Raw genomic sequence first — 22358 nt, 5'->3', positions numbered from 1 at the left:
AAAGGTAGTCTTAAAAAAAACTGACCAATTTCAAGGATGAAAAAGTTAGAATATTTGGTGTGCAAATGTACAGGGCAGTTGTAGATCTGGAGATTACAGAGATAGGGAGGACTCAGAACACAGAGGGATTTGAAAGAACTTTTGATAGACTTAAAATCAAGCCATGGCTTAATCATGAGACAATGTGAGTTTTACCAGGTTGGGTGAGCAGGATGTGCAAAATGAAGAAAATAATTTTGGATGAAATGCATGGTGGGTAGAATAAGGGAGACCAAGCAGAAATGCAGTTGTCCAAAGGTAACAATGTGTTTCAGCAGCAGATAAACAAAGGTATTGAACATGGAACTAGGACATGCCTTAGTAATGCTGCAGATTGTGCTCTGAAGTCCATTCAGAGGTCAAATATGGCAAGTGGCTATAGTTTGGTCCAGTTACACTGTTGCCAAGGAGGTTGACTGAGCTAGGAGTTAATTAATTGTGTAGGTGGCAGGATCCAAAGCAATTTTTTTAAAGGTATGGAATAAATTGGGAGAGAACGGAGAAAGGGAAAAAGCAAGGAGACTAAAACCATGAAACACAAACACCCATGGCTAAACATCAAATATATAGATTATGAATTTCATTATTTTTTATTAGTTGTAATTTAATTTTGAGATAAGAAGTTTGTGAATATTAGAATTTTTTTATAAGGCAACAGCATCCTATTTTTCCCAAATGGAAAACAAAAAAAATTCCTGTGTACTGAACCACATATTTCAAGTCCTGGTCATATGCCAGAGCTCAGATTAAAACAGAAACATTGCAGATTCAGAGGAAATTACAGAAATAGCAATGGGCAAGATATCTGATAACGATATGGATGTCATGGATGAGTTAAGGCAAGGAAGGAATTAAATAATGATATTGAATTAAAAGGAAGCACTCTTTGAGATGCAGTTAATTGAGATTAACAAAGAGAGAACTTGCATTTAAACAGTGCCTTTAATGATCATTTTACATCTCATAAATTTTCATATTGAAGTGTAATGACTGGTAGCTTACGTAAATCAAGCAGCTAATTACTACATGTGTTTAACAGCATCGAACGAACAGCAAATTACAAAAATGAACTGGTTAATCTCTTTGATTGCGATGGATGAAGGATGAATTTTAACCAGGAACCAGGGGATATTCCCCACTTTTCTTCATTGTACCATGAAATAATTTTCCTCCATCAGAACACATTGACTCATTGTTTCATATTTTATTCAAAAGATTCACCTCCAATAACACAGCAAACTCAGCTGTGCTGCAATACCACCTTAGATTACTGGCACAAATTCAGGAACAAGGCTTGAATCCAAAGTTTTCTAAGAAATTCACATCACCATAAATGGATATATAGGATAGTGGAATCAGTGCAGACATGACAGGGTGGATTTGAGGATGAAAACTAAAATGATATTGCAGACAATGACCCGGTGTGGACAAAGTAGTAAATTTAATCTGTATCCGAGAGATTCTGATTGCATCATGTTCTGATGCCATTTTGCTGGGTTTCAACTTGTTATAATAATCAAGGTGTGGCTGACTTGTTAACTGCAGTTTAAACACCACCTCCATTAATTCCTATTCTACGATTGTACCAATGCAAGTAAACCTTGTATTGATTGCTGAAGCTGAGCAATCATGGTATTCATTGCTGACACAAGTTGGAAAATATGCTGAATCTACTCCAGCTCCTTTATCCTTTTTATATTAAACAATTAGTCCATAACCATTCCAATAATTTGAATCTCTAAACTATTCATAGATACATTTATACCCATTTACAATAACATCTGTCCTTTCACTTTTTTTAAAAGCCATTTCAGTCTGTACTGATTCCTTCCATCATCTCTCCCTGTTAGCTAACATTTGCAAAATTGCTGATTTTTGAATCAAATTCATTGATACAAATTAGAAAAAGTATCCATACATCTTTCCTCCAAACCCAAAGAAAAGATCTAATTTTCACCTGCCCACCAATTTTACTTGCTTACTGTTAATACGGATAACATAAATAATTCCAGTTAGTTCTTTGTAGCCAGAAGACAGTTGTTGTATATATCTCGGACAATATAATTAACAAGAGATTAGTGGAAACAGAAAAAGTTAGGAAATGCTATTTAACCTGCCCGATACAAGAGCAGGGAGAAAAAAAAGTTAATGTTTCAGCTCTTATGGAAGGTAACTTGAAACCAGTTTGCTTTTCTTTGCATGGGCTATTTCACCTGCCGAACATTTGCAGTAATTTGTTTATACTTCAGATTTCCGCATTATTCAACATGTATATTAAGTAACCGATTTGCTAATGTGTTTGATTTTATTGCAATATCCATTACATGAAGTGAATTTATTTTGCAGATAATTATCAATATTGAAATATACCAAAAATAATACAAAAAAATATATTTTCAATGAAAGACTAGATCAAACGTGAAATACAATAAATTGGCACATTTATAATAACTGAAAATTTGTGCAGGGTCTATGTAACATTTAGGCAAATGTGCAATCAACTAATTTTTTCAATATACTGTTAAATTATTGTTTAAAAGTATATTTGATAGGTTAGTGCATTAAATATATTTGTAGTACTTTTAAACCTTTTAATTCAGGTCATGCTTCATTCATAGTTTGCAATAACTCACTAGACATCAACAAGACCAAGGAACTATTTATGACTTCAAAACGGGGAAGTTGGGAGACCATGCTCCAGTTTTCATCAGCGGGTTGCTGGTAGAGTTAGCTGCTTCAGATGCCTGGGTGTTAATATCTCCAAAGACATGTCCTGGGCCCAGCACATGTATGATCATGAAGGAGATGCACCAGCGCTTCTACTTTCTTAGAAGTTTAAAGAGATTTGGTGTGTCTCCAAATGCTCTAACAAACCTCCGCAGATGCACTGGAGAAATATCCTGACAAGTTGCATCATGGCTTCAAATGGCAATGTCAATGCACAGAAACTCCAAAGGCTGCAGAGACTGGTATACTGAGCCTGGCACAACCCTCCCCTCCATCAAAAGCACCTCAAGATAGCATCTATCATCAAGGACTCAACATCTGGGCCATGTTCTCTTCACAGTGATACCAACAGGCAAAAAATCCCAAAGTTGTACACCAGGTTCAGGAACAGCTACTTTCCTGCAGCTATCGGATTGTTGAATCAACTCGCACAACCCCACAACAACCTCAACAACAGAATATCTCATGCACTACAATGGACTTGGTTTTTTTCTGATTGTGTTGTGCACTCTTCCCCCCCCCCCCCCCACCCTGTTTTGCTTGTGTTTGCCAATGTGCCTTTGATGATGCTGCAAGCATGCTTTTCAATGTACCTACCTCACCGTACTTATGCATATGACAATAAACTCTACTTGGCCTGAATTGTATTGAAATTATCTCAGACATGCAAGAAGGGAAAGGCCATATATAATTTTATTCTTTCCAAACCAGAATTTTATAAAAAACAAAAAAGGATCTGAGTAGGAAAATAAAAAATACAGATGCCAGAAATCTGAGATAAACACAAAGTTCAGTCAGCATCTGTGGAAAAAGAAAATGCATTAATGATTCAAGTCAATAATCATTTATCAGAATTTCATCAGTTTTGATGAAAAATCATCAATCTGAAACTTTAAATTTATTTCCTTATGGATGATGAAGGAATTGCACAGAAGCATTTTATTCAGTTCCCTGCTCGGTCAAATTTGTTGAAAAGGACAGTCAAAAACACTGTGGGAATAGAATCAAACTTGCCATACATGTGTTTCATGCTCAAATGGACTGTTGCATTTAGCATTCAGACATGGAATGCCACAAAATTCAGGCAAAATAGTCTGGTCTCAGACACATTTGAATGAAAGAGCAACAACATGCTGGAACTGCTCTGGTCAGGCAACATCTATGCACAGGGCACAGTATACATCTCACGTTGAAGGCAATTCATAGATCTGAAACATTAACTTGTTTTGCTCTCCACAGATGCCACATAACCCATTGTGAATTGCCAGCATTTTCTTTTTATAATTCTAGATTGCCAGCATTTTGTTTTTCAAACATGTTTAAGTGCGTTGGTACATTTAGAATAAGTTTTTATACGTATCAGGTAGATGGACATCAACGTCACCAAAAATTGTAATTCTTTCAAAGTGAATTAATACTTTGATAACCACTCGTCACATTTATCTCTTCTCTACCCCAAACAGAATGATGCCAACTGAAGTTGATGTTCCACGAACATATTGATAAGATGACCCAAATTAGAAAACGTTTACTGATTTATAAAGCTTAAAATTGTAAGCCCAAGAAAACCTGAATCATTCACACAAGACAAGATGTAAAGGACTTCTCAGGTGGGAAATTGATTGACACAAAGAATGGAATGAGTAGGGAAGAGTTTAATATATGCTTGGATTTCAAGCACATAATCATACCTAAATGACCAGATGAGATTTTTCTAGCAATTGGTTGTTAAATATTGGGGGGGGAAAAGGTTCATCAGTTTGAAATTGTGGCAGATATTCTGTGACTGATGTGGAATACAAAATATGACCACATTCTTCAACTTGTGAAATTGAATCAGTCCAAGCTCTGGCGATTTATTTATGAAGAACATTTGTTGATATGGCATTCAGCAGGATGTTGATGTGGTACACAGCAGGATGTTCTGCAAACACACCCTAGATTTTAGTTAATCTCACAATAAAATGACAAAAATGGCATAACAATTGGCAATTTCCTCAGCAAAGCCGTGGTCCACTACTGACTATTGTCCATGCACTTGCTTTAAATCATGCTGTGTGTGAAGCATTGGACTTACAAGCAGAGGCAGCAATACGGTGAAGATCATGCCTAGGTTTAGAATGTGGAGCTATGGCACAACTCCATTTTAAAAACAAAAGCCTTACTCCTGTTAAGGGGAATTTTGTAATGGGACAAAGAGTGTTATTTTATTGAATAAAATACTTTATAGAATTATTAATTGCTTTATGAAGATTTCTACTGTGTAAAGCAAAAATACTTCAAAGGAACTCAATCATACTCCTTGAAGGTGCACAATGAAAGCATGATACTACTAAAGCCACTTTTCAAAAAGATCAAAGGAAATATAAATGTTTGCGAAGCGCAGCAGTTTAAAAATAATATCTTAAAAAAGGAATACAGTCTACAATTTAAAATTCTTTATTACTAAATAACTTGTCGTATTTATCTGAAACAGGTTGAAGTGGGTAACATTGTTTAAATACAACTTCAGACTCTCTCATGGTTGAGTAAATGATATGGTGTATTTTATTGAAGGCAGATTAACTGCAAAAGTGGCTGGGTCAAAAAAGGGAATCTCAACAAAATGTTGATGTTTTAGTCTTAACAAAATAAAAAGTGGGCAAGCATGGACATTGGTCAAACAAACAAGAAACCCCTCTGTAGATTTGATCTTCATGTGTGTTCTGCACTGAATTGACAAATGTTAGCAGGAACAAAAGAGGGTCTAGCATTTCTAGACTCCTCACAGATAATTCTAGACTCTATACAGATTGGGATTGGGCTGTGGAACAACAATGGCCTTTTCTAGTTTCAAACATATATACACCCATGACTGCTGACTTGTGGACCATATACCAACCTGGAATAGCACTTTTGAGGAGGTGGGGTAGGAGTGATGAGAAAATTAAAACTATATTCACAAGATATTAGTGTAATAATTTTATTACAGAGATGACAGCAAATGATGTTCTGGAATGAAAGACACACAAAACTAAAAACTAGCAGTATCAAACAATTGCTAAAATGTATTACATATTGAAGAATATGCAAAAATTAATTTTTTCCTCCAGCAGCAGGAATAAAGCACAAACACACACCTGGAAACTATAGATCATATCATGTAATGTTTCTAGCTGAAGCAGTATGTCTTTATCAGAAACATGAAATTAATTCTTCTGAAGCTGAAGTGCAATGCCACGTTTTCTGCATCAACATTGGTGAGCAATACAGTGTCTTACAAACAGGGAGGAATCTACACCAATCCTTCCTGGGAAACGGGGCAACTTCAACTGTTGTGCTTGGAATAAGCTACTTCTACTTATTCCATTCTAAATGGGAAGTAATGAATAAACATCTGAAGAAGGGTTCAGTTTTGGACGAGTTTTCCGACCTTGAGGGAAACAAGCCTGAAGTAGTCGATCCATTGCTCCGTCATATTAGAAGGAGTACTTTCAGAAATGTAAATAACGAGTATCAGGTGCTTCAGGTGGACTTCTCTGAAACTACACACCCCAGTATCAAAATGAATTTCAATGTGCTCACTGGAACCAAGCTTGGACCACAATCTTCATTGCTGCAGACATAGCACCTGCAAAAGGTTTCTACTGTGGGTAGCTGGACAATGGTTTAAATACTGGAGTCTGGGGGATGGCAGAAAAACATATTAAGAAACAATTTTGATTCAAGATTACAAGTTTTATTCCTCCCACCAATATTATCCCAGAGCTAACATAATTTTCAGTCCTAGTATTTTCATCTAAATGACAAATCTGTACAGGTATCCAGGAGGAATCTCGTTGATAACCTGCCTCAAAACAACATTCACACTTTCCAGTTGTCCCAGGCTAGTAAAGTGTGATGAACAGGTTTCCTTCCTTATCCCAGAAATTATGAGCTGTTACATATATTACACTGCTATTCAAACTCAAAACAGCTAATTTACCAGGGACTGGAGATCAGCCATGATCTTCCTGGTCCATATGGATCTTTAACCAATAACTGATTATAAACCCTAACAAACACATTGTTAAAATCTTCAGTTACTGTTTAACTCCTCCCTCCCCTCGAACCTCACTGGAAACCAGTCCATGAGAAAATAGAAATGCAGCACAAGTGTTTGTGTGAATTGATAGACTGCATGTAATTCAGTTTATCTGAGCAGCTGTAATTCAGGAGAATCAGAGCTTGCTCAACAGGATTTGGACCAGCTCAAGAACATATAGATGGGAATCAACACTAAGAAAGCAAAGGAAAAGTCTTGATAACTAACTGGTAATTATTAGTGTTGACGCACATCCAGCTCACAAGCCTTCGCAGCCGTGAGATTGTGCTAGGTAGACTCGAGTTGAAATCCCAATCCTGCAAGCTCGTGGAATGGAGCGCTGAAGAAAATGGATCGGAGAGCAAAGGTGCAGAATGGGAGAAGGTCATTAAAGAGGAATCATCTTAACAACACATCACAATATTTCCGACTTTAAATCTGTTATCAGCTATTTAATTACTGAATACTAATTAAAACCTGGGGAGAAAAGTAGCATTTGAACTAAAGGTTGGGAAGAACCCTCCCACCAATGACAACATTAAGCAGGCTGATCTAATTTAAAATATGACTGTAGGGTTTTGTAATGGAAGTGACAAGTGTGACAAAACCATAACAGGATGTCAAGAGTATCTCAAGAAGTGAATGCAGACATAAAATTTACAGATAACCAATCTTAAAGACTTGTTCTGTTTTCCTTGGAAAGGATTCAACACCAACGGATCTATGTTTTTTTTTTAAATTTGGGAAATTTCTTGCATAGCTAAATGAACTTTACATATTGAATCCTATTTGTGTACCATCTGCCACAACCCTAATAATTGTCACAGTTCAGTGTGCATTGGCCTCCAACAGCAGTTGTGGAATAGGTAGAATGCACAATGCAGAAAATGTACACGTTGCAAAAGCAGGGTGCTCAGAGGGTGAAGAGGGGTCAGGAGAAGAAAAAAATAGGTCAAATTTCCTAGACTGGAATAAGGACGCTCGTTCATGTTTGTAAAAGGAAATTTCTTCTGCTTATTTACTGAGTTTCTGAAGCAATAACCCAAATCAACCTTCAGACGAGCCATATCATAAATACACCCTCATACTACTCCTTTACACTTATCTTTGTTAGCCAAGTAGCTTCTAATGCCCTGGAGCCATTATTGCCACAGCAAAGTGCAATGAGGTGCAATAAGCAGCAACAAGGTTTAAGGTTGTGGAATGTCCTGATAATCTTTGATAGCTTATGCTGTCACGTCTTTCCCATCTCTAAATATCTTTGACGAACAGGGACGTTCAGAAAACAGTTGAAATACATTTAATTGAAAAATTAAGTCCACATTTAATTAAAATCAATATTAATTAAAACAACAGAACATAAACAAACCACTTTGCCTCACTTACCATTTTAATGCAAATCTATGTTTCTAGTTAAATAAACACCCGTTTTGTAAAAATTAGGGGCCAGATAGAAAGTGCATCTCGTTCCTTAGCTCAGTTTAATTAAAACTACTCCTGGACACAGTCCAGGGAAGGAGCACAAATTTGGATATGAGCATATCTGACTTCCAGCACATGCCATACATACTTCAGTGATGCAGTGTGCAAGAGCAGGTCAGAATTTGTTGACTGTGTGCAATAGGTCCCTATAGAACTGTCAGTCACTATCAGTGCAGTCTAGCCCATTATTCTTAGAACTAACAAGGAAATAGGACACATTGTCATATTCAGTAATGAGCCACGGTTAGTTTGCAGTATATTGCTAACATTTCCCCAATTCCAATCTTAATACAAGCAGAGTCTGAATGGAAACACACAGCAACAGCTAAGATTTTAGAATTGGTTGAGGCCGACAATGTGATGAGACAAAGATTATGGCAATCTGGAGGAATTTGTGCAAGGATTAAAGCCACAGCAGAGCAGTTGGGGGTATTAAAAAAATAACATAATACACAACCAGCTTATACCCTAAAAAGGAAGTGTTCTATTTCCAAATGAAGCAATCGACAAAGAGGAGCAAAAGACAAATAAATTAAAATTAAAGAATTAAAAAGACAGTAACTAGCACAGATTTAAGATAGGGATTTGCATATTGAACACCAAAGGTTGACAAAGCAGATAATAAGAACTACCAAAAATGTATTAAAAGAAACAGGCAAGGTAAATCAACTACAAATGTAGATGGTTAAGAGGCGATTCGATTAACATTTTCAAGGTATTAAGGTGGGAACTGATAGAATGGATAGTGAAAAGTTTTGCTCGTTGGGAAATAAAGGAAAATACTTGACAGCTAGGTCCAAGCCTTTCAGAAGTGAAAAGTAATCTCTAAGTAGAGAGGAGTAACAGAAATTTGGAACTCTTTCATAAAAGCAAATTAATACTCAATCAAATGTTAACCTTAAGATTGAGAGATGTTTGATAAATATGAAGGGAATTGGGGAAAATAAAGGTACATTGTTAGGCCGCAGTTCAGTCGTAACCAACCAAACAGCAAGGAGGCTTAAGGGGATATATGGCACCTCCCTTAATTCAATGTCATCAAGGTCACCATCAGGATAAAATGTCAAATTGGAATATTTATGTATCGTATGCAAAGATTCTCATAAATACGCAATTTAGGCAAAAGTCTACACCAAGAGTTCAAAAACTGGGAACCTTACACTTGCGGGTTGCATCATTCTATTCCTGGACCTACTCAATTCGTACTTATAGCCACCCCAAGTTTTCTAAACTTACTGGAGTTATCAAAGCTTTACTTTGCTTTTGAAAATCAATTTGCTAGGGCTGACTTAAAGTACCATTAATGAAACTCTTCATTTCATTCAAGTCCATGAAAACAGCAGCAGACCAGTTAACCATGGATGGCAGTAGACCTAGGCCAAGGGCAATTTTCTTACTTATCATTCTGCATCCACTTTTCAATGGAAACATAAAACAATGATTAGGATCAAGACCATTTTTTTGATTATAATACCACAGGTATCTTGAAACCACTCTTTAAAATTCCAATTGTTATTTTGCCTGAGAATACCCTTTAACATTGAATCAGAATTGATCCCAAGATGCAATTGTGCACGGATTTGTGCTAATCTGATGTTACATTTAAGTTATTGGGCATCCATTTAAACTTAATACACCCGGTAAATAATAAAGAAAACAAATTAAATCACCCATGACTGGGTCCTATTAATGTATTTAATGTACTTACATTCAAGCTGAAAGAAATGGGTTTCAGTTCATTAACTTTAATTGGTTGATTACTGAATGGTTCGTCCTTTCCAGGGGCACGAGGTTTGCTACCCAATTCATTATCATCGTTGCTTTCCACTATTTTCTTGCATTTCTGAGAAGGAAGTAGCCAAATGATTTATAAAAAGCCAAATAGACACATTGAATGAAAACACAATGTAGATGCTACCATTCAATCAATGCTACCAGTATAAACTTCAAGATGAGTAAAGGTATTTGAAGTTTATCCTGCAAACAAATCTTCTAATTGTTTAATTGCTACATTTCTTATTTTTGTCTCAGGTCTTCACCAAACAAGACTCCAGGTCTTGCCAGCTTCTCTTCCTGGATTGATAAGGAATCGATGGAAATAGCCAATGTTCCTTCTAATAGCTGTCTAGTATTTACGTAGTCATATTAAATGCAAATCAGAATAAGGGAAACATAGGCCCAGAAGTCGATGTGCAGCTTAACTTACTTTAAATAGTATTCAAAAAGGAATGTGTCTGGATGAAAGCCTCCTGCACTGTGTTGTTCCTCCAGTTTGTATGAGGCCTCACCCTGGCAACAGAGACGACCCAGGACAGAAAGGTCGGTATGGGTATGGGAATCTTCACCAAACAAATTTGGACATGGCTCCATGCTGAAGCATCAAATATAAAATTACCCACATGGTTTTCTGGACTTGGAATTTATTACTAAACCTTCTTTCCCCTCTCCCATTTCCATGTATTGTAATGCAGACAGTGGCTGCCTTCCTGTACCCTGGTCACACCACACACTTAAATCTAGGTGATGAGAGTAGAGTTCCAAATCTCAAATGGCTATGTAGAATAAAGGTCAAACTTCGAATGGTACTGTCTTAAATATTCTATCGAGCTCAAACAAAAGGAAACCCTGACTAAAATCTAGCCAATCTCTTATATCTTACAACCTCTGGTCTTTAAAAATTAGAAACCCTGTACCAAAATAAGACACCACTAAACATTACACGGAAATCAATATATTATTTACCTCTGTGAATTCTTGTATTGATGAACAACCCATTTTTTTGGTGATCACTTTTTTAATAAGAGGCACGACAGGTTTCAAGTTTGCTGGCAAAGGCATTCCAGCTTTGGCACACATGGCTGCAGCATTAGCTTTTGCTATTTCTAGCAACTGTGCTTTATCTGTAAAAATCAAACCATAAATCTTCAGTGAATTATTTTGATTCTGCAGTGGGACAACGGACAATTATTTTTTACTCTGTTCCCTCTAGAAACGACCTTCTGCTATGGAAGTGGCCCTTTAGCAAAAAGGGAGACCATAGCACAAAATGGTTCTTTAGCAAAATGGGAGACAATATTGATTCAATTTTCAGATATCAAATCATCACTATTATCAGCACATCTTTTCTCAATAATTGCAGGTGTCGTTATACGTCCCTTTTTCTACACCTGGCTTATCTGATGAATCCAGATATGAAGGGAATGTCCCTTTTTACTGAAGTGATTCTGGACAACATCAATTAAATTACCTTTAAACTATAGTTAATCAAATCAAATGTCCTCAAAAAAGGATATAAAAACCCCAAAATCACATATTTGCAGAAAGGGAAGTAGCTTAAGCATCTGTCCACAATGAAGAATTATAGACAAATGAAGCGAGAAAGGGAATTAAACAGTTAATTGACTTCTTCTATCCGTCCCAGCGTTTTTCTCTTTGATCAAGGTCTATCATGTTTACTGATTTTTCATAAATTCATAAGTTATAGGAGGAGAATTAGGCCATTCATCCCATTAAGTCAACTCCGCCATTCAATCATGGCAGATCTATCTTTCACTCTCAACCGCATTCTCCTGCCTTTTCCCCATAACCTCGGACATCCGTACTAATCGAGAATCTATCAATCTACGCCTTAAAAATATCCATTGACTTGGCCTACACAGCCTTCTGTGCCAATGAATTCCAGAGATTCATTACCCTCTGACTAAAGAACTTCCTCATCTCATAAGACCATGTGATAGTAGAACTAGGCCATTCAGTCCATCAAGTATACTCTGCCATTCAATCATGGCTGATCTATCTCTCCCTCCTAACCCCATTCTCCTGCCTTCTCCCCACAATCTCCGACACCTGTACTAATCAAGAATCTATCTCCGTCTTAAATATAGCCACTGATATTGCCTCCACATCCTTCTGTGAGAAAGAATTCCACAGATTCACCACCTTCTGACTAAACAGATTCCTCCTCATCTCCTTCATAAAAGAACCTCCTCAGCATTACATTCCTGATTTTGTATATAAGCCCTCTCAAAATAAATGCTTGCATTGCGTTTGCTTTCTATACCACCTTTGTAAACATATGCCCTTTTATTCTGAGGCTACGGCCTCGTGTCCTAGAATCTCCCACTAGTCCGCTACAACAATCTTAAGTGATTTTGACTGTAGATTGGCCAAACAACTACTGGGAATGAATCTGGATTCTTAGATTTTCCTCACAACATAAAAAAGTGGCATTTTAGCCTATGCCAGTTCTTAGCGCATTCCCATTCCCCACAACCACAGACAATACAGCACCCCGGATCAGGGTTGAATCCAGAAGTTCCCTGAAGTTATGTGGCAGTACCACTATCTGAACTTAAAACTGATTCTGCAGCCGATAATCTTGGATAATAAAAAAGGCAGCTTTGATGAAATCCACTAAACATGCTGAAAATAAAGCTGTCTCTTACCCAAATCTGTGAGACGTTCAGGCGTTCTGCTGTTACTTTTTCTCCTCAAAGGAGATCTGGACCTCCTTCGCCAATCAGGTGACCTCCGAGTCCTCACAAGTCTACTAAGGTATCCTCTCGCAGCTGCTGGACGACCTACCCGCTCAATGGACCTTGACCTGGGTCTTGGCGAACGTGATCGTTTTACTCCAGATTTTGATGGCCGGGGAGAACCTGATCTAGTCCTACTCCTGCGTTTTGAACGTGAACAAGATCTAGAATAGCGTCGTGATTTTGACTGGCCTTTGGACCTTGCTATAGAGTTTGATCTTGATTTATGGCGTATCCGTAAAGGTGAACGAGATTTCGATTTTGACCGTTGTTCTTTTTTTGCTATAGAACGAGATCTAGATGATTTCCTTTTGGACTTTGGGGATGATTCTGTGTGTTTTTTCCTTTCCCTTGAAGTTGATTTTGATCTGTGCCGAGTTGGCGATGGCCTTTTCCTGGAAGATGAACTCTGTGATGTATGTCGTCTAGTAATAGAGCTGGCACATGATTTCTTTACAGGAGAATGTTGAGATTGGGAATGCGACTGGGATTTGTAATGTTTTATTGATTTTGAAGGAGATCTTGACCGACTTCGTTTCGCTCTCTTTCCTTCAGATTGTTCATGTTTATTTTTTTCTTCAATCGTCTGAGATTTTAACTGTACATTGTCTGAACTTCCATCAGGGATCAATCTATTTGCCTCGTCCTGATCGCAAGCTGATACTGCAGCCAATAATTCAGGAACATTTCCAATAGTAGCACATTCAATACCATTATTTGTGTCATCAGCAATGTTCTCTTTTGCATTTTCATCTATGTTACCTTTGTCCTGTGGCAATGGCTTAATTTCAGCCACTGAGCACTCTTTCTCAACTCCTATTGGTTCAACCGTATTCACATCAATTGTTTCTAATATATTTTTATTTGATTCAGTGCCTCCCGATTCCATTAAAAGGGAGCAATTTTTACTCTCTTCGTTACCACATTCAGTGCGCAACGGCGATTTGGAGTGGGATTTTGATTGCGATTGAGATTCTAATTTTAAGTCAGGCTCTGACTTCAGACTTATCTGAGATTTTGACCGAGATCTTTCGCGGTCTCTTTTCTTGTCATCTTTTTTCTTCTTCTTTTTCTTTTTCTTCTTACTCTTGTGCTTGTGGTGATGTTTATGTTTTTTGCTTTTTTGTGATGGAGTTGAACTATCTTCTTTGTTATCCAACGCTGGACAATTAACTGGTTCTGTTGTTATGCTGTCTACAGTCATATTCTCTTTATTATCTGAATAAAAAGAATAATGATAGGCAACTGCCAAGGTACACTCAAATCATAACAAATCAATTCTCTTTTGAATCAAAAATTAATGTGAATGTCATTTTCAATAATAATCAAAAAAATTCATAGATGGAAAACCAGAGAAATAAAACTATTAAAAACCAAATGCATTGAACGTCCTGAATTGTCCTTGTACCAGCTGACATGATGACAAATAACATTATTAGTTTTACTTTAGATAGTTACAATTCTTCTCTTAGAGATAAGTAGTATTTTCCTTTATATCCATATAATCTCAATCAGAAAGTTAAAAAGTGTCAGATGTTACAGCAAATCGATGGCATCACAAGGATCTAATACAGAAAGATGTAGTTTGTTGTGATGCAATGGGCTTAGTGCACTTGGGAAGAGGGAAAGGTGGAGGATAATGGCTAACCTCCAAGATTTACTTAATAAATTGTTCCAGAACATTCAACTAATGCAATTGAAAATGCAAGAATTTTCTGATCAGTTTTCATTTCAATGCCACCAGTCAATTCCATTAAACTTCAGAATTCAGTCTGTTTAATGCGCAGACATAAATAAATTATGTTTATCTGTGCAAAAGTTAAAAACATTGTCATTTATGAGATATTTGCATGCATATCTATTAGGGAATTCGAAAGGACATACTTACTACATTAAAGCACTACATAAATCGAAACTGCTGTCATGTCCACAGGCAGCATTAGCCCATTAGGAATACATTTGAGAATTGTGTTCTTGTCTAGGCACAACACTGGAAAAACAGTGAAAGCCTTAGATAGCATGGAACAGATTTATTGAGGAATGATAAACTTTAGTTATACAGATTCACTGCAAAATCTGGAGTTGTTCTCTGTGGGATAGAGGAAATTCAAAGGCAAAGCAGAATTCTATTGGTTCCTGAACCGGAAGACAGGGAATAAAGGCAATGGCAAAGGAATTAAAAACTGTTCTTTCTAACATCACTTTTAGGCAAGTGGCTAGGATCTGCAATGCACTACCAAAGAAGATAGTGTCAGGGATTGGGATTAGTTGGATTACCCTTCCATGGCCTCGTTCCATGCTGTCACAGCAATTCAATTAAGACTCAGAAAATCATGAATATTGATAATGTTTGATATATCCAATTCAAACTTTAAATAATGTTATTTTACAATCGAGAATAGGAAAGACCAACAATACTCACCAGGATTATCACTTTGCTTTTCATCCAAGCTAGATAACGCATTGTCATTATTGTTTACAATCTGTTCTTCCTGTGTGTCCTGAGTGGTAGCAACCACAACTTCAGACTCCTTCGACTCCACCTCCGTTTTAATTTCACCATTTGCTTCATTGCTCACCTTTCCACTGTAAAAGTAAAGAAAACGTAATGTACAACTTAAATCTATAAACATTCCCATAGTTGAAATCTTACATCACAATTGGGACCAAATGTTATCAATTAATTTATTGAAACGTTTTAACCTTTTTACATACATAATGTAACATATATTGTGAATACTAAAGTGAGATCGGCTGAACTCTACTGTCCACAAAAGTGGCAAGATCCATTACTCATTTACAAGCCTTAGATGCGATTGCTAGCAAATAATAAACTACAGGGAACAATTCTGTCCTCACTTGAACCTATATATTCTCATATTTCAGATAATGCTACTAAAGTATAGAATAGCATAGTTATTCAATCAATTGGAAGAACTCAAAATAATGCAGTTACTTCCAAATGTTACAGAAATTTCAAATCCTTCCAGGACGGTGATATTAAATGTCTTTACTCATGAAAGATTGCTCTGAACAGCATTCACCGTCTTGCCATATGGTCCAATAGTAAGCACAATTGTATGCAACTGTTCCATTACGATAAAGACACCAAAAAGGAAATACGTTAGCAATATGGCAAGATCATGAAAAGCACTGTATGGATTCCCAATGCAAAAAACCTTGGTCAACAAATAGTGAAAGTACCACCAACATGCAATTGGCAAGTGAAATGGAAATGCAAGGTCATGAGCAGCAGGTACCCTCATGTATGTTGACCCAGTGTACACTGATGAATAAATTGTGCTGATGCAACTACCAGTTTCATGCAAACTGGAATAAAAAACAAAGTGCTGGAAATACTCAGCAGCTCAGTCAGTAGAGAGAAAAATGGAGTCGACATTCTAAATAGTAAGTTTGTTTTTATTTCTGATTTCCAACATCTGCAGTTATTATATTCAATTAATGTAAACTGGCCCTGATTTAATGCCATACTCGAAAATAATCCATAAAATAATCCATGAGCCTGAGATTTTTAAAATATTTTTTATAATGATTTTGGATTAAATCATAATTAACAACCAACCACCTGTTCTCTAATTCAGGAGCTCCTGGAAATCAGTACCAAGGATTGGTGCATTTTAATCTCAGTGTTACTCTCAGAAAAAAAAAACCAAGTGAAGAAATTGTAATTTCAGCAAAAATATAAAGTACAGATATTCCTCCACCAGCAAACATTTGATTCACTATTTTGCGCTGCACCATCGTTTCTTGAGTGCACACTTCCCCAATTTACAAATCCATTTTCCACTCTACAAATAATGCATTGCAATCCACCAATGCAAGTCATCCAAATATTTCAATTCACAACATTTTGCTTAACGAAACATTTTCTGGGGATAAAACAACCCCTTTGTAAATCAAAGAATACTCACGTACATTTATTTAAAAAATGGGGTTTGGAATTGATTAACTATTTGGATTATCATGGAAATGCTGGATTAAACCCGACATATCTTTCCAAGGATCAGAACGGGGACTACAGGATGAACTTTTCTTGGCAATGTAAAGTTACATTGATTTTATGTAAAGATTACCAATAAATTTAACCGCAGCCTACATCGGCTTGAATTAACAGATTTTGGGAGCTGTCTAAAACCCTCTCCATCCAGTCTGCCACCCCTAATCCACCTACAAATATCTCTCTATTGCCTTCTGATTTGATTTAATATGGAACAGTTTAAAACCAAGTCAACTATAATTATTATACACAATCAAATAAAACTGGATGTCCCTTTTGCCGGCCATTGTAACTAGAAATAAACAATGATTTCTCTAATTTCAGATAACCCCACCTGGCCCTTTTCTCTTTCCTCCCACTTTGTACTCCACTTACCACCTCCCAGCCTCTGTTGCTATCTCCCCCACCTGGTTGTTTTCTGCCAATCAACCGTTTATCTGTATCCACCTGTCGCTTGCTAGCTCTTGCCCTCTCTCTCTCTCCCCTCTCTCTTCCCCCCCCCCCCTTTTTATACTGACTACATCCCCTCTATTTTTTCCAATCTAGATAAAACGGCCTCGACCCAAAACACTGACTGTCCATTTCCCTCTACAGGTACTGCCTGGCTCAATGAGTTTCTCCAGCTACTCTCCTTTTTTAGCTGCAGATTCTGGAACCTGCAATCTCTTCCACTTCAGCTATTGTTGGATAAACACTGGCAAGACTGAACATGCTTGCATGTTATTTTGAAACATTATACTACTTCTTTCATAAAGCTATCCTGTTATAGTTGAAATTGTAATTTCAGTATCCCTCCTTTCCTTTAAGTCTTTCCTGAAACCTACCTCACTGATCAAGCATTTAGTCACATCCCAATAGGTCCTCCATTTGCTCACTGCCAACATTTGTCTGATTATGTTCCGGTGAAGAGCCTTGGAAGGTTTTCCTATGTTGAAGGCACAACATGAATGTCGCTAATTATATGACTGATGTGTAACACCAAAAATGCATTCTTTCAACAAGAAGTGAAAGAACAGCTTTGCTGGATAAAATACATGACAATTAATTCCACCGCCAAAAATAAATGCTTACTAGGATCAGGTACTGTGAACCAAAAACCTATTACTTTACTGCATGCTATCATGAAAAAAGAACAGATTGCTTCATTAAATGTCCTTACACTATGGGATGATACTTACACTATTAAATGAGCAACTCAAACATGATCAGCAAGTAAACCTCAAGTACTCATTACATTTTCATGAAATCGCATGAACTAAATGTGCTGTCCTAATATTTCACGTCCTCTACTGAACTCGTGACAACACTGCATCATCCTGTCACCCAATGTATCAAGTTGCTACAATCATGATCTGTAAGCTATCTATTAATTCAGCTAGCTGTAACTTACAACGCGTATTACAATCACATTCATGTTGAAATTCTAGGCAAATTCCAACAATGACGAAAGCTTTAATTATAGGCAAAGGTTTTCTCAAATTATTTTCCATTTGTATTCTCTTCACAATGTACACTTTGTCCAACACGTTGAGTTGCTTCCAATTTATTGGTATAGAAGAGCAAAAATATTAAAACAACTTTAACTACTGGGGACTATTAATAGTTTGGGATCATCCAAAACAGTTCAAAGTGTCATTGCCAACAGCAGCAAACTTGGAATCACCCACATCAAGTGTAATATAACTTGAATTAAATTAGCCTGGATTTTATGCTAAAACTAACAATTAAACTTTTAGTATTTACTGTATTATGGATTACTAGTTTGCAGTAATTTGTTTTTATTTCTTGGAAAGTCTGTCTTAAAAAAAATTGGTGTAATTTGTATTTTGTGTTTGAGTTATGTGTTTGTGTATATGACCTGGCGTTCAACAACTTTTGTTACAAGAAACACTTCATTACTTGATACAGCTTCAAAATGTATGACAGGTGTATTCATATCAAATGACTTTGCAAACACTACCTAGAATTCTTTCATTTCATTCTGTACTTCCTAACACAACCCATATTCCTTAAACTAATGGAATATATGCTGTATCCATATTAATGAATACTACAAAACATTTAATCAATATTTTTATTAAAACTTATGGAAGAATAAATAGGTAAAGTTGATATTCCATAAATCAGGTCTTCAGTCCCCATGGAGCACCTGTACTGAAAAAAACCTATAAATGTATATAGCCTAATTTCCTCACTTTTATTTTTAATCATTTAATTTAAAACATTAACATTACTCTTAATCCCATCTTTCCTGCCTTTTAATTTTTATAGATAAGATTTTACATTGACTTAATAACTTGCACTTTAATGTTTGCATGCCCCTCAGTGAAGACTTTTCAATTTGACTCACTGAAGAGACACATTTTCCTCAACATATACCATGCAGATTCACAGCAGGAAACATTATGAAAATAACCTAGAAATACAGTTTTGCAATTTGCCACCAAAAAGCTTCTATAGAGTCTGTGGGAACTGTAAGCATTGGAACGGCAAGAGCAGTTTCTTGGCAACTCAGCATAAAATGTCAGCAAAATATTTCATTCATTCCCAAGCACAAATGCAAATAGATCAGATCAAATTTAAATACCCAGCAGTATGTTATATACAGTAGAAGTTAAACTAAATGTACAATGTTCAGGTTATATTACCACAAAATCTACCAAGCAACAGCAGACTAATATCTTACAAGCAACTGCTTTTTTCCATATCCCTTGATTCCATTACCCTTAAGAGCTAAATCTAACTCTCTCTTGAAAACATCCAGTGAATTGGCCTTCGTTGCCTTCTGTGGCAGAGAATTCCACAGATTCACAACTCTCTGGGTGAAAAGTTTTTCCTCATCTCAGTCCTAAATGGCCTGCCCCTTATTCTTATACTGTACTGTGACCCCTAGTTCTGGACTCTCCCAACATCGGGAACATTTTTCCTGCATCTAGCCTGTCCAATCCCTTAAGAATTTTATATGTTTCTATAAAATCCCCCTCTCATCCTTCTAAATTCCAGTCAACCCATTCTTTCATCATAGGTCAGTCCCGCCATCCTGGGAATTAACCCGGTGAACCTACGCTTAATTAGAAGAGACATGAATAAAGTTACAGGGAGAAATATTAACATCAAACTATATATTTTTTCATACAGTTCTTTCCTGAACCAAACTATATACAGTGAAATCCTCTATAGGGATTACCCAAACCCATATGATTCAAATGATCTAGTGGTTGTTATCTGCAGATATTGACAAGACAAATATAGCTTCAACACCACTCGTGCTAAATAATTATTCACAACACTTTAGCGGCATACTAGTTGTATTGATACCATACATCTTCCATAAAAACGAACCTAACTAAAAACTTTCTTGTTGCAGCATTGAATCTCAACAATTTTCAATTCTTATCATGCGAGGCAATATACTGCTACAGTCCCAATTCTAGTGCTAAAAAACAAGGATAATGGTACCAATAAATGTTAAGATCATAAGTGATTGGAGCAGAATTAGGCCATTCGGCCCATCATGTCTACGCTGCCATTCAATCATGGCTGATCTATGTCTCCCTCCTAACCCCATTCTCCTGCCTCCCCCCCATAACCTGACACCCTTAACAACCTGTTAAAGCCAGATGTTGAGGGATTGGAAAGCTAGTTTTCAAAAATTTGGAGAAATAAAGATCTTCACATGGTAAATGTCAGATAACATTAAACCTGCAGTGTCGGCTGACTTTATCCCCCTTTCTCCACTTTTCCCCCCACCCCCCTCCCCCACACCCCCTCCCCCACTTTCCCCCACTCTCCCTTTTCCCCCTCCCCCTCTTTTCCCCCCAAACCCTCCCCCTCTTTTCCCCCACCCCTCCTCCCCTTTCCCCCCCACCCCTCCCCCCTTCCCCCTTTCCTCCCCACCCATCCCCCCCTTTCCTCCCCCCCACCCCTCCGTTTCCCCACCCAGTTTCCCCTCCACCCTTTTTCCCCCTCACGTCCCCTTTCTCCCCACCCCCCCTTTTCTCCCTCCACCCCCCTCTCCCTACTTCCCTCTCCCCCTCCTCCTCCTCCACTTGTTTTTTCCCGCCCTCCCCCCCTTGCCCCCCACCGGGCTCCACCCCTGTCCCCTCCAGCTCCACGCTCATGGACCACCCGTCGGGCTGGACGACCGGACGTCAATAACAATCTCCGTCAATTTTTCTGCCGCCATGAGACAGACAGCACGGGGTGCGGGTCAATCCCTAGGCTGTGAGCGAGGCGCGGGCTTGTATCTGGGCCCACGGCCGCGGGAGGGACGGGGCTGAGGCTGAGGTCGGGCCGCTGGGGCTGAGGTCGGGCCGCTGAGGCTGGGGCTGAGGTCGGGCCGCTGGGGCTGGGGCGGAGGTCGGGCCGCTGGGGCTGAGGTCGGGCCGCTGGGGCTGGGGCTGGGGCTGAGGTCGGGCCGCTGGGGCTGAGGTCGGGCCGCTGGGGCTGGGGCGGAGGTCGGGCCGCTGGGGCTGGGGCTGAGGTCGGGCCGCTGAGGTCGCTGGGGCTGAGGTGGGGCCGCTGGGGCTGAGGTCGGGCCGCTGGGGCTGAGGTCGGGCCGCTGGGGCTGGGGCTGAGGTCGGGCCGCTGGGGCTGGGGCTGAGGTCGGGCCGCTGGGGCTGGGGCTGAGGTCGGGCCGCTGGGGCTGGGGCTGAGGTCGGGCCGCTGGGGCTGGGGCGGAGGTCGGGCCGCTGGGGCTGAGGTCGGGCCGCTGGGGCTGAGGTCGGGCCGCTGAGGCTGGGGCTGAGGTCGGGCCGCTGGGGCTGGGGCTGAGGTCGGGCCGCTGGGGCTGGGGCTGAGGTCGGGCCGCTGGGGCTGGGGCTGAGGTCGGGCCGCTGGGGCTGGGGCGGAGGTCGGGCCGCTGGGGCTGAGGTCGGGCCGCTGAGGCTGGGGCTGAGGTCGGGCCGCTGGGGCTGGGGCGGAGGTCGGGCCGCTGGGGCCGATCCAGCCGAGGCCGCGCCGATGCGCCTCAAGCGACGGGAATCCGCGCCATCGCCGCCGTCCTTGCTCGCCCCCGCCTCCGGGTCTGTCGCTCACTCGCTCCGTCGACCTGTCGTGCCGTTACCTCTGGTGCTTCTCGTCCTCGATCTCCTTGATCTTCTTCACCACGAACGAGCGGAAGATCTCCTCGATGTTGGTCGCCATGGTAGTTGTCGGGCCTGCGGCCTAGGGCTTCCCACAATGCAGCTGATCCCGCTGCTGTCGTCGCCGTCGCCGCCACCGCCGCCACCAGGGGGAGCAGCGAGGCCCCAGCGCGGCGCAGTCAGGCGGCAGAGTATAGGCCAGGTACCTGGGATATACAGGATGTAGGCGTAGGGCAAGGCTGCACAACACAGGCCAGCTACCTGGGATATATGTAGGCAAAGGGCAAGGCTGCACAACACAGGCCAGGTACCTGGGATATACAGGATGTAGGCAAAGGGCAAGGCTGCACAACAGGCCAAGTACCTGGGATATACAGGATGTAGGCGTAGGGCAAGGCTGCACAACACAG

General features: G+C 39.3%; 1 protein-coding gene across 5 annotated transcripts in view; it reads right to left on the bottom strand.

Annotated features, from left to right (window-relative positions):
* The window catches only part of sonb (SON DNA and RNA binding protein b), a 41218-nt gene extending 19153 nt beyond the window's left edge, over window positions 1–22065 (bottom strand). For 4 of the 5 annotated variants that reach the window (XM_078409632.1, XM_078409634.1, XM_078409636.1 and 1 more), the window contains exons 1-5: window positions 21930–22065; window positions 15269–15432; window positions 12757–14064; window positions 11054–11211; window positions 10020–10154 (exon numbers count right to left, since the gene is read on the bottom strand). In XM_078409632.1, coding sequence (XP_078265758.1) covers window positions 10020–10154; window positions 11054–11211; window positions 12757–14064; window positions 15269–15432; window positions 21930–22009 — 1845 coding nt within the window. In that variant the 5' untranslated portion in view covers window positions 22010–22065. Of the gene's footprint in view, window positions 1–10019; window positions 10155–11053; window positions 11212–12756; window positions 14065–15268; window positions 15433–21901 lie in introns of all 5 variants that reach the window. The other variant, XM_078409635.1, reaches the window with a different exon arrangement.
* Window positions 22066–22358: the final 293 nt, after the last annotated feature.

This window comes from Rhinoraja longicauda, chromosome 12, assembly GCF_053455715.1.
Source record: "Rhinoraja longicauda isolate Sanriku21f chromosome 12, sRhiLon1.1, whole genome shotgun sequence".
NCBI lineage: Eukaryota > Metazoa > Chordata > Chondrichthyes > Rajiformes > Arhynchobatidae > Rhinoraja > Rhinoraja longicauda.
This window is presented reverse-complemented; position numbering and strand designations above follow the sequence as displayed.